General features: G+C 54.8%; 1 protein-coding gene and 1 long non-coding RNA gene across 2 annotated transcripts; both read right to left on the bottom strand.

The window, feature by feature from the left end:
* Positions 1–5,680: 5,680 nt before the first annotated feature.
* Positions 5,681–8,712, bottom strand: LOC136639562 (uncharacterized). The gene is made up of 3 exons (XR_010793698.1): positions 8,622–8,712; positions 6,449–6,484; positions 5,681–5,713 (listed from the first exon to the last, which is right to left on the bottom strand). It is a non-coding gene; the product is annotated as an uncharacterized lncRNA (long non-coding RNA).
* Positions 8,713–9,291: 579 nt separating this feature from the next.
* Positions 9,292–14,276, bottom strand: LOC136639215 (uncharacterized). Its single transcript, XM_066613216.1, has 4 exons — positions 14,081–14,276; positions 12,780–13,859; positions 9,754–10,029; positions 9,292–9,602 (listed from the first exon to the last, which is right to left on the bottom strand). Exons 1-4 carry the CDS (start codon positions 14,274–14,276, stop codon positions 9,292–9,294), a joined length of 1,863 nt encoding a protein of 620 aa, XP_066469313.1.
* Between the last annotated feature and the right edge of the window lie 1,934 nt (positions 14,277–16,210).

The raw sequence follows: 16,210 nt of genomic DNA, 5'->3' as shown, positions 1-16,210 counted from the left end.
GGCCAAATTTGTGGAAATCTTGGTCTTTACGAATACCGTCGTGCCATTTATCACTCGATGGGTAATTTAATGCAAGTTGAAATGAAACAAACTTAGTTGGAATGTACTCTATCAAAAGTGAAAGGGGGGAAAAAAAACAGAAATGGAAAACACAGTTGCTTTATGGAACCAAAAGTGGATTTTTTTTAAAGCTCAAAACTGACCAATGTCACTGATTGTTCCCAGAGCCAGAGAGGTGTTGTTCTGACATTGCCGGGAACCAATAAGGGGCTAGTACGAGTCATAGTGGAAATGGAAAAGGTGCAAAAGAGAGCGACTAAGATGATTCCGGGGCTGGGGCACCTTCCTTATGAGGAAAGGCTACGGCGTTTGGGCCTCTTCAGCCTAGAAAAGAGACATCCTGAGGGGGGACATGATTGAGACATACAAAATTATGCAGGGAATGGACAGAGTGGATAGGGAGATGCTCTTTACACTCTCACATAACACCAGAACCAGGGGACATCCACTAAAATTGAGTGTTGGGAGGGTTAGGACAGACAAAAGAAAATATTTCTTTACTCAGTGTGTGGTCGGTCTGTGGAACTCCTTGCCACAGGATGTGGTGCTGGCGTCTAGCCTAGACGCCTTTAAAAGGGGATTGGACAAGTTTCTGGAGGAAAAATCCATTATGGGGTACAATCCATGATGTGTATGCGCAACCTCCTGATTTTAGAAATGGGTTATGTCAGAATGCCAGATGCAAGGGAGGGCACCAGGATGAGGTCTCTTATTATCTGGTGTGCTCCCTCGGGCATTTGGTGGGCTGCTGTGAGATACAGGAAGCTGGATGAGATGGGCCTATGGCCTGGTCCAGTGGGGCTGTTCTTATGTTCTTAAACTACAATTCCCAGGAGGCCTTGCAGGTCTTCTTGTTGTCTGGTGTGCTCCCTGGGGCATTTGGTGGGCGGACTAGATGGGCCTATGGCCTGATCCAGTGGGGCTGTTCTTATGTTCATGTGTCAGCTACCCTGCTGGGCCAAAGAGGTGCTTTTTCAAGTGGTGCTCCTCTTAGAGGCAGCTGGGGAGGAACAGCTCTCCCTCTTCACCCAGCACAGCCACTTTCCAGTGCCTGTTTGCTGGTGTTTCTTCTGCATATTTTTAGATTGTGAGCTCTTCCGGTATAGGCGGGAGCCATTGAGTTATTTGATTTCGCCTGTAAATATACAGGTATGCATCACTTAATGACTGGGATGCAGTCTCTGATCCCCATTGTTATGCAATTATGTTGTTAAGTGAACATTTCCCCAATCTAGTGCCTTTGTTGTGTAAACAGACACTCCCTGCCAGACACTCACTGGCTGCACAGGTGACAGGAGGCCAATTACATTAAGAGCCTCTTTGGGTGCAATCCTAACCCCTTATGTCAGTGCTTTCCAGCCAATGGGATGTGTGCTGCATCCTGCAGTTGGGTGTCACTCATGGAGGCCTCCTCAAAGTAAGGGAATGTTTGTTCCCTTCCCTCGGAGCTGCATTGCCTTTATGTCAGTGCTGGAAAGCTCTGACATAAGGGGTTAGGATTGTGCCCTTTCTTGTTGTTGCTATTAACAGGACAGACAGAAAAAAAATATTTCTTAACCCAGCGTGTAATTAGTTTGTGGAACTCCTTAAAACAGGAAGTGGTGGTGGCATCTGGCCTGGATGCCTTTAAGAGGGTATTGGACAAATTTCTGGAGAAGTTCATTACGGGTTACAAGTCATAGTAGGTCTGTGCAAGCTCTTGGTTTTAGAGGCAGGCTGCCTCTGCTTGCCAGATGCAGGGGAGGGCACCAGGCCACAGGTTGTGTCTGTTGTCTTGTGTGCTCCCTGGGCATTTGATGGGCCACTGTGAGATACAGGAAGCTGGACCTTTGGCCTGATCCAGTGGGGCTCTTATGTTCTTATTTTCAATGACAAGTTCACAAAGCAGTTCACAGTATAAACAGACACTCTGCTACAAGCTATGGGAGACCTGACTGCCTCCTTAAGAGCCTGTCTTATATGCAGTCTGTGGTTAAGCAAATGGTTATTAAGGGCGCAATCCTATCCTGCACTGCAACAGGTAAGCCAAGAGAAGGGGAAACATTTCCCCTTACCTCCGGGTAAGCAACCCTTGCACCTATGGGTCTCCTTGGACTTGTGAGGTGGCGCAAGTCCAAGGAGAGCGGAGTGACTTGGTGCTGCTCCAAACTCCCCGGGATGGGGGTTGGGATCTGGTATAATTGTTGGGTCCCAGCCCCAGCTCCCACTCCCCGCCTGCCCTCCCCCCGCCCCAGAACGCCTCCCTTCCACCTCCTCCCCACCCACCCCAGAGGCTTGCATCGGCCAAGCTTGGCTGACGCACAATTCAGAGCCTCCATTGGTGTGCAGGCTTATTCCAGCCTCCGCAGGCCGGTGTGCCTTTGTGTGCGTGCACATACACACACACACATTTGATCCCTGTTGTGTATATGCCATGTTGGTCAGAAACAGCTTAACAGGGATTCCACCAACCCTCTTGATGCACTGCAGTTAGGAAGTGTGTGTATTATTGTATGTTATTCTGTATTAGGTATTGGCAACCTTCAGTCTCGAAAGACTCTGGTATCGCGCTCTGAAAGGTGGTTCTGGCACAGCGTCTAGTGTGGCTGAAAAGGCCAATCCAGGAGTGACAATCCCTTCCACACCGGGAGCAAGTGCAGTCTGTCCCTGGTCTGTCTCCCTGGCTATGGGCCTTCCTTCTTTGCCTCTTTGCCTCAGACTGTTGGCAAAGTGTCTCTTCAAACTGGGAAAGGCCATGCTGCACAGCCTGCCCCCAAGCGGGCCGCTCAGAGGCCAGGGTTTCCCACTTGTTGAGGTCCACTCCTAAGGCCTTCAGATCCCTCTTGCAGATGTCCTTGTTTCGCAGCTGTGGTCTACCTGTAGGGCGCTTTCCTTGCACGAGTTCTCCATAGAGGAGATCCTTTGGGATCCGCCCATCATCCATTCTCACAACATGACCGAGCCAACGCAGGCGTCTCTGTTTCAGTAGTGCATACATGCTAGGGATTCCAGCTCGTTCCAGGACTGTGTTGTTTGGAACTTTGTCCTGCCAGGTGATGCCGAGGATGCGCCGGAGGCAGCGCATGTGGAAAGCGCTCAGTTTCCTCTCCTGTTGTGAGCGGAGAGTCCATGACTCGCTGCAGTACAGAAGTGTACTCAGGACGCAAGCTCTGTAGACCTGGATCTTGGTATGTTCCGTCAGCTTCTTGTTGGACCAGACTCTCATGACATCAATATATACATCATGGGGGTGGTACAACCCATAGTGACTCTTCTGCTCAAGACTGCATCTTCATCTGGGAGAACTGCACCCAACAGAAAGGAGGGAGAAGAGCACCTGTTCCTCCTCCCCACGCGTGTAGTGAAAACCTTCTGTTGTGCAGAGTCCATCTCCCCCCCCCCCCGAGAGCAGTGGCACACTGATGGCAGACCAAACGTACTGGAGGGGGAGCCCCTGAGGGTGCTGCTGGGGCTGGAGCTGGCAGCAGGGTCTGGTCCCATTGTCTCCGTTGTAAAGTTGGTTATTGCTGGTGAGGAGCTTGTGGGGCAGCAGCCATGGGTCTGGGCTCCTGCTGGGGCCACCTGCTCCCCCTGGAGGAAGGAAGAACAAGCCCCCCTCCCAGCTGAGCCAGAGGAGCAGGTGGGTCTGGGGAGAGACTCCCCTATTAAGCTCATTTCTATACTTGGAAAAAGAAAAAGAGAAGGGACAAGAACCAGCTGGTGCTTCTCCTTCTGACCCCACTCCCTTCACCAGCACCAGCTTCCTTTTCTTCCCTGTTCAGGGAGGGTCATCCTGGCAAGTGGGGAGAAGCTGCCCCTGACTCGGGTGCAGGTTTTCCTCCCCTGCCTTTAGGTGACCAAGTGGCTGCAGGATTTGCTCTCCCTGGCGAGTTCTGCACCACTCCGAGGCCAGGCTTGGCTACTGCCTCTCCTTCCCAGGGAGCCAAGAAGACTGGAGAAGGAGAACAGGCAAGGAACAGGAGCCGTAGCAGAAAAATATGAGGCCACGACCACCTCTTGCTGTCACATAGCCAGGACTGGCAAGGAAAAACAGCCCTCAACTGCAGGAAGCTACACACACACGAAGGGCCAGCAGGGAGAAAACCACAGAAGCAGGAAGGGCTGGATCAATCACGTTATAATAAATATATACTGATTAAGAAAAAAAAAAGACTTTACAAAACAGGTTGCTTAGCACAATCCCCGAGAGCTGCTCCTCGCTTCAGGGGATCTTGACCAAAAAGACACACCAGTCAGAGCACCCTGGAAATAATGCTGCACTGGGGGGTTCCCAGACTGCTCTCTCCAGTCCCAGAGGTGTCCCCCATTCCTCGCTGGGAAGGCTCTCAAGGGCCACAGGCCAGGAGGCTCTCAGGACATATGTTTTTATCAGGCACTTCTCTCTGGAGTCCGGCTGCACGACTAACCATCTCAGCCTGCCCAGAGGGTGTTTGGCCAGAGAGAAATGCAGGCAAAATGCTGGTTTGGGGGGTCACAGAGAGACTCCAGACTTTTCATGTTTTTTCTCCCAAGGCACACCGACCTCTGTGGTCTTCTCTATGGTCTTTGCCTCTTGTGATGTCACTTCCAGTTTCCAGGAGACTCTTCTGGGTTCTGCAGCTGTTTCTAGGGCAACTGCCTGCAGTCACAAATTGTCCATCCCTCCTCTTCTGCCAGCAATTTGTTGAGACAGACAATGTGCGCCTACAGACCGTTGCCCTCGAAACAGAGCTGCAGAACCCAGAAGAGTTTTGCCAGCAATTTTCAGCTGCTGTGCTCCAAGCTCCGGTGGCACACCTGCAGACCTTTTGCGGCACACCGGTTGAAAATGGCTGCTTTATATATTGCTTCCTTTTGGGACAAGCCACATGAATCAAGTGGGGAAAAAGAGCAGGCCCAGAAACATCCCAAACTGGAGCCACCCAGACATTCCAGCCTCCCAAACCAAGTCGCCCTGCCGCTGGAGATGGGGTGCTGCTGCCAGGCCAGACAGCAGAGAAGCAGGCATCAAAAAAGGCTGGGAGGCGCTCTGGGGAAGGTTGGGCGATGCACGACAAGCCGTGGCAATGCGATTCCCTCTGGTCTCTCCTCATTCAGCGACGGACTGGCACTCTGCAGAAGCCAAAGCCAAGACAACCAACAGCTAACCGCGCATCTTGGCAATACTGTTGCATTACACTCGACTGAAAGCACATCAAAAGGCCATCTAATCCACCCCCCTGCCCTGTGATAGGATTGCACAGCCATCCATTAACCCAAGCCCAAGAAGAGACATAATGGACAGGTGCTCCTGACGGCGACTCAAGCAAGCGAGCCAAGCCATGTAAAGCCCACAGTAAGGTGGAAAACCCTACACCCTCACTAGCCAATCTGATGTGCAGGACAAATCGCTCCTGATTTGATGAAACCCACTCCACAGTGGCCTGCCTTCTGTCAGAAGCTAAGAAATAACACCCCCACACACACACACACACACCAACTGATTGAGGAAGATTCTCCACACTCAGATGAGACAAAAGAGGTGTGACACTGGCAGGGCGGAGTGAGAAAGACCTCAATGATGCAAGTCCTGAAGTTCAGCCCACAGGTCAGTGGAAGCCTTTCACTGTCCCCCCCACCCGCAGGCCCCCCAGACACTCACCTCTCAGAGAGCTCTCAGACCCCAGGTCGCTTGCTACACATAGAGGGGGGAGGGAGAAGAGAACGTGAGTCAGCACTGATCGAACTGCGAGGAATGCAGAGGGCCCACTTTGGCCTCCCCAGCAGTGTTTCTCCCTCTTCTCTGCCCTTCCCTGTCAGTTCAAGTCCCATTATTTACTTCAGGCCATCAAGGACTAAAGATGCAGCAGAACCTCAGCATCAGCATCAGGGCTGCGGCTGTCAACTAAGGGCCCAATCCTAACCAATTCTCCAACGCTGGAGCAACTGTGCCAATGGGGCATGCACTGCATCTTGCGGTGGGGCAGCAGTCACAGAGGGCTCCCTTTGTTCCCTTACCTTGGGGCTGCATTGCGGCTGCACCGGTGCTGGAAAATTGGATAGGATTGGGCCCTTAGTGTGAGGGGCTACAGTCAGGATCCCAACTGCAGAAGGGACAAAGTCCCAAGTCTCCCATCTCCTGCACCTCCAGCTGCAGCCCCCCCCCCCGCTCTGTGCGGTTTCTGGAGTGCCAAGGGACACAGACAGGTGCCGTGACCAGGGCCAGACCAGGGATCTATCTAGGTGGGTACTGACGACCCTGACAGCCAAACCTGTGGCCTTCTGCTAGTGAAGCAAGGGGGGCTCTACTACTGACCAATGCCTGAATCTTCTTCTGCCTTCGTCCTGGGCAAAGCGCCTTCCCCCACCCCAGGGGCCAGTCCTGAGCTGCAGCAGCATTGCAATGAGAGGAAGGACAAGGGCCACTCACCAGAGGCTTTTCCATAGCCACTTCTCAGCCGCCTTTCTGCAAAGACATAATCCCAAACAGAGTCAGGCATGGGAGGGACCCCAGAGACCATCCAATACCACTTTTCCCTGGCCTTAGGAGGGCACTAGACCAGCGTTCCCTGCAATAATTACAGGGACTGTGTGGATCCTGACCTTTGCTGCACTTGGGGAGCTCCAGAGCGCTCAGCAATGATGTCATCATCACCACCACTGGGTTCCACAGGAAGCTGCACAGCAGGGGTCCGATTCTCACACCAGAGCCATGCAGCTTAGCAGCACTGGTGCTCGTGAGTTCTAAACCTCCCCTCCCCCCAAACTGGTGCTCCTTCAGTCTCTTCCTACAGCATCAAGGAAACAAGGAGCCACAAACCCCCCACTCAGCTGCTCTTGCAGCAAGGAAGGCCTGCTGGATATAAAATGATGGCTCAGGTCTGGACTTCCAGCTCTGTGATATGTGTCCAAAATACCATTTGTGGGAGGGGCCAGAGGAAGGGATTGGGGGCACCTTGTAATTGCACTGTTTACGTTAAGGAAGGGATAGAATCCAGCAAAGTAGAGATTGAAGGTGGGTCCGACTCCACCGTAGAATCTCTGTGGGTTAAATTACCAGGCCTGAGGAGCGATGTAATACTGGGGGCGTGCTATCATCCTCCAGACCAAAAACCGGACAGGGACCTTGAAATGAGGAAACAGATCAGGGAGGTGACAAGGAGGGACAGGGTTGTAATCATGGGGGACTTCAGTTATCCTCATATTGACAGGGTCAATTTGTGTTCTGGTCACGAAAAGGAGAGGACAGGCGACTCTGGATTTAATATTGTGCGGTACTCAGGACCTGGTTAGAGATATCAATGTTATGGAGCGGTTGGGGAACAGTGATCATGCTGCGATCCATTTCAATGTGCACGTTGGGGGAAGAATACCAGGCAAATATCTAACAAAAACCCTTGACTTCCGACGGGCGGACTTCCCCCAAATGAGGAGGCTGGTTAGAAGGAGGTTGAAAGGGAGGGTAAAAAGAGTTCAGTCTCTCCAGAGTGCATGGAGGCTGCTTAAAACAGTAACAGAGGCCCAGCAGAGGTGTATACCACAAAGAAAGAAGGGCTCCACTAAATCCAGGAGAGTGCCCGCATGGCTAACTAGCCAAGTTAGAGAGGCTGTGAAGGGCAAGGAAGCTTCCTTCCGTAAATGGAAGTTTTGCCCTAATGAGGAGAATAAAAAGGAACATAAACTGTGGCAAAAGAAATGTAAGAAGGTGATACGGGAGGCCAAGCGAGACTATGAGGAACACAAGGCCAGCAGCATTAAGGGGAATAATAAAAGCTTCTTCAAATATGTTAGAAGCAGGAAACCCGCCAGAGAAGCGGTTGGCCCTCTGGATGGTGAGGGAGGGGAAGGGGAGATAAAAGGAGACTTAGAGATGGCAGAGAAATTAAATGAGTTCTTTGCATCTGTCTTCGCGGCAGAAGACCTCGGGCAGATACTGCTGCCCGAACGGCCCCTCCTGACCGAGGAGTTAAGTCAGATAGAGGTTGAAAGAGAAGATGTTTCAGACCTCATTGATAAATTAAAGATCAATAAGTCTAACCCCTCCCGCCCCCATTTTGTTTAATTCTTTTTTCTTTAATAATTCCATTTTCACTCTTTCCTTGCCTGGTTCACAGGTAATTCAATGTGTTGTCACATCTGATCACTTTGCAGATGCTACTGTGGTTTAGATGATTATTAAGTACCATTTTATTCAAAATCAAAACTTCTCATCTAGGCTGATGGGTTCTGAGCTGTCTGTGACAGATCAGGAGAGAGATCTTGGGGTGGTGGTGGACAGGTCGATGAAAGTGTCGACCCAATGTGCGGCGGCAGTGAAGAAGGCCAATTCTATGCTTGGGATCATTAGGAAGGGTATTGAGAACAAAACGGCTAGTATTATAATGCCGTTGTACAAATCTATGGTAAGGCCACACCTGGAGTACTGCATCCCGTTTGGGTCATATCTCAAAAAGGACATAGTGGAAATGGAAAAGGTACAGAAGAGATGCAACTACCAGGAAGTCCTTCGCACACTCTCAGTTACCGTCTGTAACAGACTGAAGTTTCACTCCCCAGCCTTCCCTCCCGAGACAAACCTTCAAATGCATCTGCAGTTCACTTACTGATATACAGGATGAGCCCAGTCATCAGCAGGACAACGGCAGCCACGGCCCCCAAGACAGCTCCTGCGATGGGCCCCACGCTGGACCCTGTGGTTAAGTGAGAAAAGGGGCGCAGGGGTGAGTGAGACTCACACAGGATTCTTCCCATGATGCTGTGAGTGTGTAGAGGAATGAAAGCTGGGGGCAGACAAAGCTAGGCCAGGCTAAACTGGAGGATGTAGCAAAGGGGCACCCCAGTTTGGAAGCCCACTGCAGAGCTTTGTAAGCTGAAATCTGGGGGAAGTATGCATGCCTGGAAGTGTGCGTGGTTCTTCCCAACTAAGAGACTCCACAACTAGAATGGGCTCCAGATGCGAAACCAGTAAGAATTCAGAGCCTCCTCTGGAGTGGCCATAAGACATAAGAGCCCTGCTGGATCAGTCCAGCTTCCTGTATCACACAGTGAGACACACACCACTTCCTGTATCACACAGCCCACCAAATGCTTCAGGGAGCACACAAGACAACAGGCACAACCTGAGTCCTGGTGCCCTCCCCTGCATCTGGGCAGCCTGCCTCTAAAACCAGGAGCTTGTACACAACTACCCCCACCATTGTGGAAAGTCCTGTCCAGGGAATGAATGTCCTGCCTCCAGAGCTCAGCAAGGCAGGCTGAGAACCAAATCTGCCATCACCCTCCGTTTGGCCTCTCACCAGACTCTTCCTCCACAATCAGGTCCAAGGGCTGCAGCAGCCCATCGTGCTCTACATGGCACCGGTAGCGACCTCTGTCCTTGGGGTCAATTGTGACGCTGAGCCAGGTGTAGTAAGTGCCATCTGCGTTGGGGCTGACCAGCCCACGGAACGTGCCCTCCTCCCAGACATCCCCCTCCTTCCTCCAGGTGGCGTCAATCTCCTTGGGGTAGAAGCCGTGGGCCCGGCAGAGGAGGGTCTCCAAGCCACCTTCAGCCGCGGTGCGTGTCACTTTCACCACCGGGGGCTCTGCAAAAAACGGCAACATGGACCTCCCCCAACAACTGACGGGATGGATCTTTTGCTTCCCAGCAGGAAAACAGGTGCAGCTGAGTGGCCAGGCAAAAAGCGGGTGAGGCTGTGAGTGCCCTCCCTCCCCGCTGCCCACTGCCATCCTCACCCTTCCTCAGCAGAGCTCCAGCCCCGTACTCCAGGAACTTCCGCAGCCACTCCAGGCACTCCTCCTCCAGGTAGGCCTTCAAGCTCCGGGAGCGGACCAGCTCAGCGTCCAGCCGCCTCTTGGTCACTTGGGCTGCGGCTGCGGCTGCCGTCCAGGTCAGGGTGTCCTTGTCGAAGCTGATGAAGTCCCTGCCATTGTAGCCGTACTGCTCAAAGCCAGCCTTCTGCTCTCCCTCCCTCAGGGCGCAGCCATACATTCGCTGGAGAGTGTAAGTCCCTGAAAGAGAGAGCCAGGGAGAGATCTGGGGCAGGGGCACCAGAGCCCCAGTCGGGTCAAAATGCTCGCGAGTCCTTCTATCCACCAAACCATCAGATGAGGGTTACTTCATCTGCGGCAGACTGAGAAGAGTCCAAGGGGGTGGCCGATTTGATGTGCCTGTCACTCCAAGTCTGCCGCCGTCTCTCCCTCCAGCTGCCATCATCTACTTCCTCCAGCTAGAGCGAGAGGCAGTTCACCCCTTGTTGTGCTCCTTGTGCGCTGCTGTGAAACCCGCAAGTGTGCAGGACATTTGTGCTGTCCCTGGGAACGCAACCAGAAGTCCCGCACTTTCAGGTTTCACGGCAGCCTGCAAGCAGCACAGTAAGGACCTTGGTTTTATATTCTTGTAGCACAGAGGCATAAGAACATAAGAACAGCCCCACTGGATCAGGCCATAGGCCCATCTAGTCCAGCTTCCTGTATCTCACAGTGGCCCACCAAATGCCCCAGGGAGCACACCAGATAACAAGAGACCTGCAAGGCTTCCTGGGAATTGTAGTTAAGAACATAAGAACAGCCCCGCTAGATCAGGCCATAGGCCCATCTAGTCCAGCTTCCTGTATCTCACAGCAGCCCCCCAAATGCCCCAGGGAGCACACCAGATAGCAAGAGACCTGCAAGGCCTCCTGGGAATTGTAGTTTAAGAACATAAGAACAGCCCCACTGGATCAGGCCATAGGCCCATCTAGTCCAGCTTCCTGTATCTCACAGCGGCCCACCAAATGCCCCAGGGAGCACACCTGATAACAAGAGACCTGCAAGGCTTCCTGGGAATTGTAGTTAAGAACATAAGAACAGCCCCACTGGATCAGGCCATAGGCCCATCTAGTCCAGCTTCCTGTATCTCACAGCGGCCCACCAAATGCCCCAGGGGACAGGCGGCAGACCTGGCATCAGGTGGCGGTCTGGGTCACGCCCCTCCCCGCTTCTACCCCTGCAGTTAACTGCTCTGAGTTCAGCCAGGTGGGCCTCCATTCCCTTACCAACCCCTCCAAAGCCAGCAAACTGACATTGGGCAGCAGAAAGCACTGTGGGGGACAATTCATTTAGAGGCCAGCAGACAGAAGCAAGCCTCAGACTCGCACTGCACAACTGTGACCCTGCACATGCCCGATCTTGTCTGATCTCATAAGCTAAGCAGGGTCAGGCCTGGTTAGTACTTGGATGGGAGACCGCCTGGGAATACCGGGCGCTGCAGGCTTATACCATGATCTCGGAAGCTAAGCAGGGTCAGGCCCGGTTAGTACTTGGATGGGAGACCGCCTGGGAATACCGGGTGCTGTAGGCTTATACCATAGTCTTTCGAGACTGAAGGTTGCCAACCAACCACTGCACAGCAAGTGGGCCTTTCCTCATAGACGTCCACAGGCATCAGCTTTCCAAGAGAGCGACTGGGGTGGGCTTCTCAGAAAACCTACTCAGGAGCCCGTCTGGGGTAGGCGGGTGGGCACTACGGATTTGTTAGGGGGAACTCAGTGCAACCTTGTGTTGTTCGGTGCTAAGGCGGAGCAACCATTTAAACCCCACTGCCGGTGGATTTGGTGCTAAAGAGCTCTGCTATGGATAGGATGCAGAGGACCCACAGTGGGGGTGGTCTCCCTCTCCCCCCCCCCCCCATAAGCGGGCCAGAACGGGGAGCTCACAGCATCTCAGTGGCCGGGAACCAGCTTCAGGCTACAATCTTATGCACACTTTCCTGGGAGTAGGCCTCATTGAACACAATGGAACTTACTTTTGGTTTGACCTACTTAGGAGTGGGCTATCAGCCCCCCCCCCAATTAGAGTCCCTAGTTTGCTTGTGTGCAGGCAGAGGAGACTCTTTTTCCACAGGTGGGTCCAAATGCAAGTGCAGCACCTGGGGCCCCCCTCTGCACACTCCTCCTCTAGGTGTCCCTCTGGGGCAGGTCTCCCTGACCTCAGAAGGAGAATAGATGACATGCTCCCTAACCAGGGTCCAGGGAGCAAACTTCTGAGGACAGCTCTCATTCCATCCACTGCCACCCTCCTGATCTGGACTCTGGGGGCAAAGGGGAGATGACCAAACTCCCGCGTCTGAAGCGAAGTGAGGCCAGGTGTGGGTGATGGGAACATAAGAACATAAGAACAGCCCCACTGGATCAGGCCATAGACCCACCTAGTCCAGCTTCCCGGATCTCACAGCGGCCCACCAAATGCCCCAGGGAGCACACCAGATAACAAGAAGACCTGCAAGGCTTCCTGGGAATTGTAGTTAAGAACATAAGAACAGCCCCACTGGACCAGGCCACAGGCCCATCTAGTCCAGCTTCCTGTATCTCACAGCGGCCCACCAAATGCCCCAGGGAGCACACCAGAAAACAAGAGACCTCATCCTGGTGCCCTCCCTTGCATCTGGCATTCTGACATAGCCCATTTCTAAAATCAGGAGGTTGCGCATACACATCATGGCTTGTACCACGTAATGGATTTTTCCTCCAGAAATTTGTCCAATCCCCTTTTAAAGGCGTCCAGGCTAGATGCCATCACCACATCCTGTGGCAAGGAGTTCCACAGACCGACCGCACGCTGAGTAAAGAAATATTTTCTCTTGTCTGTTCTAACTCTCCCAACACTCAATTTTAGCGGATGTCCCCTGGAACCAAGGAGCTTCTCACCAGGGACTCTCTCCTCTCCCCAGAAGCGGGGAGGGAGTGGCAGGAGTCCCTGCTCCCCCCCCCACTTGTTCTTACCCCGAGTCCGGTTGTTCTGCTGCCACAAGTCCAGCAGGTCCTCCCGGAAGCGCAGCTCGTGGTTCAAGGCCTTCTGGGTGTTCCAGACCCAGAAATGGGGGTCGTCCTTCTCCACCCTCCGCATCCAGGGGGCTCGTGGCACCGCCTGCCTGCGGTGGCTGTCATAGTAGCCGCCCAGCTGGTCGTCCACGTACCCCACGCCAATGAAGTGGGGCAGGCCCTGGTCGGGCTCCCAGATGGAGGTGTAGAAGTAGCGGAGGGAGTGCGCTGCCCTGGAGGCTGTGGGGGCAGAATTGCCGAGCCTGAAGCTGCAGGGGGCCTCGAACCTGCCCCACAACCCCCCAGCCCCCAGAGTCCACAACAGTGGCTGGTCCGCCCTCAAGGCGAGTGCTGCCCCCTGCAGCTCAGGCAGGCCTCTCAGCCACCAGTCCTGCCCCCCCCGCCGTTCCTTGTTCGGGCCGCATTCGACACAGGGGCGCTCGAGGGCAGGAGGAGGAAGGAGCTCTTCCCCGAGGTGCCTGTCCCCAGCGGGGGCAATCCCCGCCTGGAGCCTGCGGGCTGGCGACGCAGAGGCTTCCGCGAGGAGGGCTGGCCGGCACCCTCCGCGTGGGGGCCTCCTGAGCCCAGAGTGCACCGAGGCCCCCGCCTTGGCCAGGAAGCCCCCCCACCTCTCGCCGAGCCTCGCCCGCCCCTGCAGCGTCACCGGGTCTCCGCCACCCTCGCAGGGCAGGCGCGCGACCCGGACCCGGACCCGGACCCGGACGGCAGGAGGGCAGAGGAGCAGCGCCGCGCGGGCTGAGCCCCCGCCTGTCCCCGGGGAACCCGCCTTGCCAGCCGCCCCTCCCCGCCTGCAGCAGCGCGCCTGGACTGGGCGGGCGGGCGAGACCCGCGCCCAGAGGGGAGGTCGCGAAGCCTGGAGAAACGCACCTGCCTCTCCCGGCCGCTCTCCAGCGCCCCCCCCCACCTCGCCCCCTGCCAGCCGGAAAGCACCCCGCGCGGGGGGGGCGCGCCCTCGGTCAAGGCTCCCTCGCCCTCTCGGTGCCTCCCCTCCCCCCTCAGGGACGGCCCCCGCGCCCGCCCCTCACCGCAACAGGCCCCCAGGAGCAGGAGGCCCCCCAGCAGGGCCCTCATCCGGCCAGACCCCCGACGGCCCGGGAGCAGCAGGAGGCGCCGCGGGATGATCGGGCAGCCGAAAGCGAAAGCGGAACGGGGCGGGCAGAGGGGGGGACGCGTCGGGCGTCCGAGTCAGCGGAGGAGAAGCAGCCGGCGCCCGAAGGGGGGGGACCCCCTGCCAGTCTCACTGCTTTGCCCCCCTCGCTGCGCCGCGTCCGCGGTGCCTGGGGGGGGCGCGCCGGCGGACAAGCCCCTCCGCAGGAGATTGGGCGCCAGGCGCGCAGGTTGGCAGCTGCTGGGAGCCAAGAGGCGGGCAGGAGTCCGGCCAGAGCCGGTCGCACTCAGGCGGCAGCCCAGCCGGGAGGAAGCCCTCGTGACTGTCATGGGGCACCTCTGAGTAGGCAGGCAGGGGTGGGGCTCTCACCTGGAGGAGGGACATGGGGGGCTCTTGCCACCGGCACGGGGGCAGCAGGTGACCTGCCCCTGGATGATCACGGGGGTGCTGGAGGGCTGAGTGGAGAAGCGAGCGGAGCCCACGGACGGGAGAGCCCCTCCCCGACAGCCGCTGCTCACCGGAGTGTTTCTGGCTGCAGAGCCGGGGATCAGCTCCAGGCAGACCACGCGGGGCTTCCGAGGAAGGAGCGGTGCCGCGGGCAGCGCTCAAAGGCTGGGGGGAGGCCTGGCGGGTCCGTCACGCAGGCAGCAGGCCTCCTGGCGCCAGAGGTGCAGCGCCCCTGCTACCTCCTCCGCACCAGGGATGGAGGGGCACCCCTGCCAAGGTGACCAGAGGGCCTCTACCTTTCACCCGGGTCTAGCAGAGGGCATTTGGGCAGCTGCAACTTTTGATGCCCTTCCATGCTGAGCTGCACCTCCCAAATGCCCTTAAAGGTAGAGGCCCTCTGGCCTCCAGTGTGCCTGGTCATCCTGCCCTGAAGCACCTGCCTCAACTGGCCTCGCGGCTGGGCCTGGGCCGGCACTCTAGAGTGTGTGATGGAAGGACGGCCAGGAAAAGTGCCTTTTTCTCCCCCCTTCTCATCTCTGGAGCTGGAGTTTCCCCTCCCCCCACCAATCATGAAAACTGGAGCTGTGTTTTTTGACCCAACCTGGGTGCAGAAAGCACCCTCTTCCTGGTCCAGAAGAAGAGCGAGGCCGGGGCTTCTGAACAAAACACCCCTTTTTTCTCCAGCATTCCCCCCCCCCATTCTCTGTTCATTCTGCCTACCCTACAGCCTGCTTTCTGGTCATCTCTGGGTCCATCAGTAAGCGGATGGCCTGTACCCCCTGGGCAGTGGCTGAAAAAGGAAGAAGCAAGAGACAGTCACTCTTTGGGCTAGAAATGAAACCCAGAGACCCCTTTTGGGCTTAAGTGGCACAGAAGGACAAGTATTTATATCAACCCTATAACACAGTGGTTCTCACACATTTAGCACCAGAACCCACTTTTTAGAATAAGAATCTGTCAGGACCCACCGGAAGTGATGTCATGACCAGAAGTGACATCATCAAGCAGGGAAATTTTTAACAATCCAAGGCTGCAATCCTATCCACACTTACCCAGGAGTAAGTCCCATTGACTATCATTGTTAAAAGAATATTATTTAAAGTACAGGGGTGTAACATTCCCCCAAATGCAGTCACATACCATGGTAGCATCAAGTCTAATATCTTAAAAATAAAATATTGAAATGAATGGGGACCCACCTGAAATTGGCTCACAACCCACCTAGTGGGCCCTGACCCACAGTTTGAGGGAAAACTGCTATAACAGAAGAGCAAAAATCACACTGTAAAAACAAAGGAAATGTTTCAGCAACATTCAAAACACAGTTGGACAGCAGTCCTCAACACACTTAGGCTGCAATCCAAGTCATGTTGTCCTGGAAGTAAGCCCCCTTGACTATAACAGGGCTTACTTCTGAGCAGACAAACACATAGATGAACAGGCCTTGATGAGGGAGAATCAGCCTGGCTTCTGTAAGGGTAAGTCTTACCTCACAAACCTCACAAAGAATTCTAATTCTTTGAAAAGGATAACAGGCATGTGGATGCGGGAGAACCCATGGACATTATATATCTGGACTTTCAGAAGGCATTTGACACGGTCCCTCACCAAAGGCTACTGAAAAAACTCCACGGTCAGGGAATTAGAGGACAGGTCCTCTCGTGGATTGAGACCTGGTTGAAGACCAGGAAACAGAGAGTGGGTGTCAATGGGCAATTTTCACAATGGAGAGAGGTGAAAAGCGGTGTGCCCCAAGGATCTGTCCTGGGACCGGTGCTTTTCAACCTCTTCATAAATGACCTGGAGACAGGGTTGA

The sequence above is a fragment of the Tiliqua scincoides genome, chromosome 2 (assembly GCF_035046505.1).
Source record: "Tiliqua scincoides isolate rTilSci1 chromosome 2, rTilSci1.hap2, whole genome shotgun sequence".
Taxonomy (NCBI): domain Eukaryota; kingdom Metazoa; phylum Chordata; class Lepidosauria; order Squamata; family Scincidae; genus Tiliqua; species Tiliqua scincoides.
Note: the sequence above shows the minus strand (reverse complement) of the source record. Positions and strands in the feature narration are given on the sequence as shown.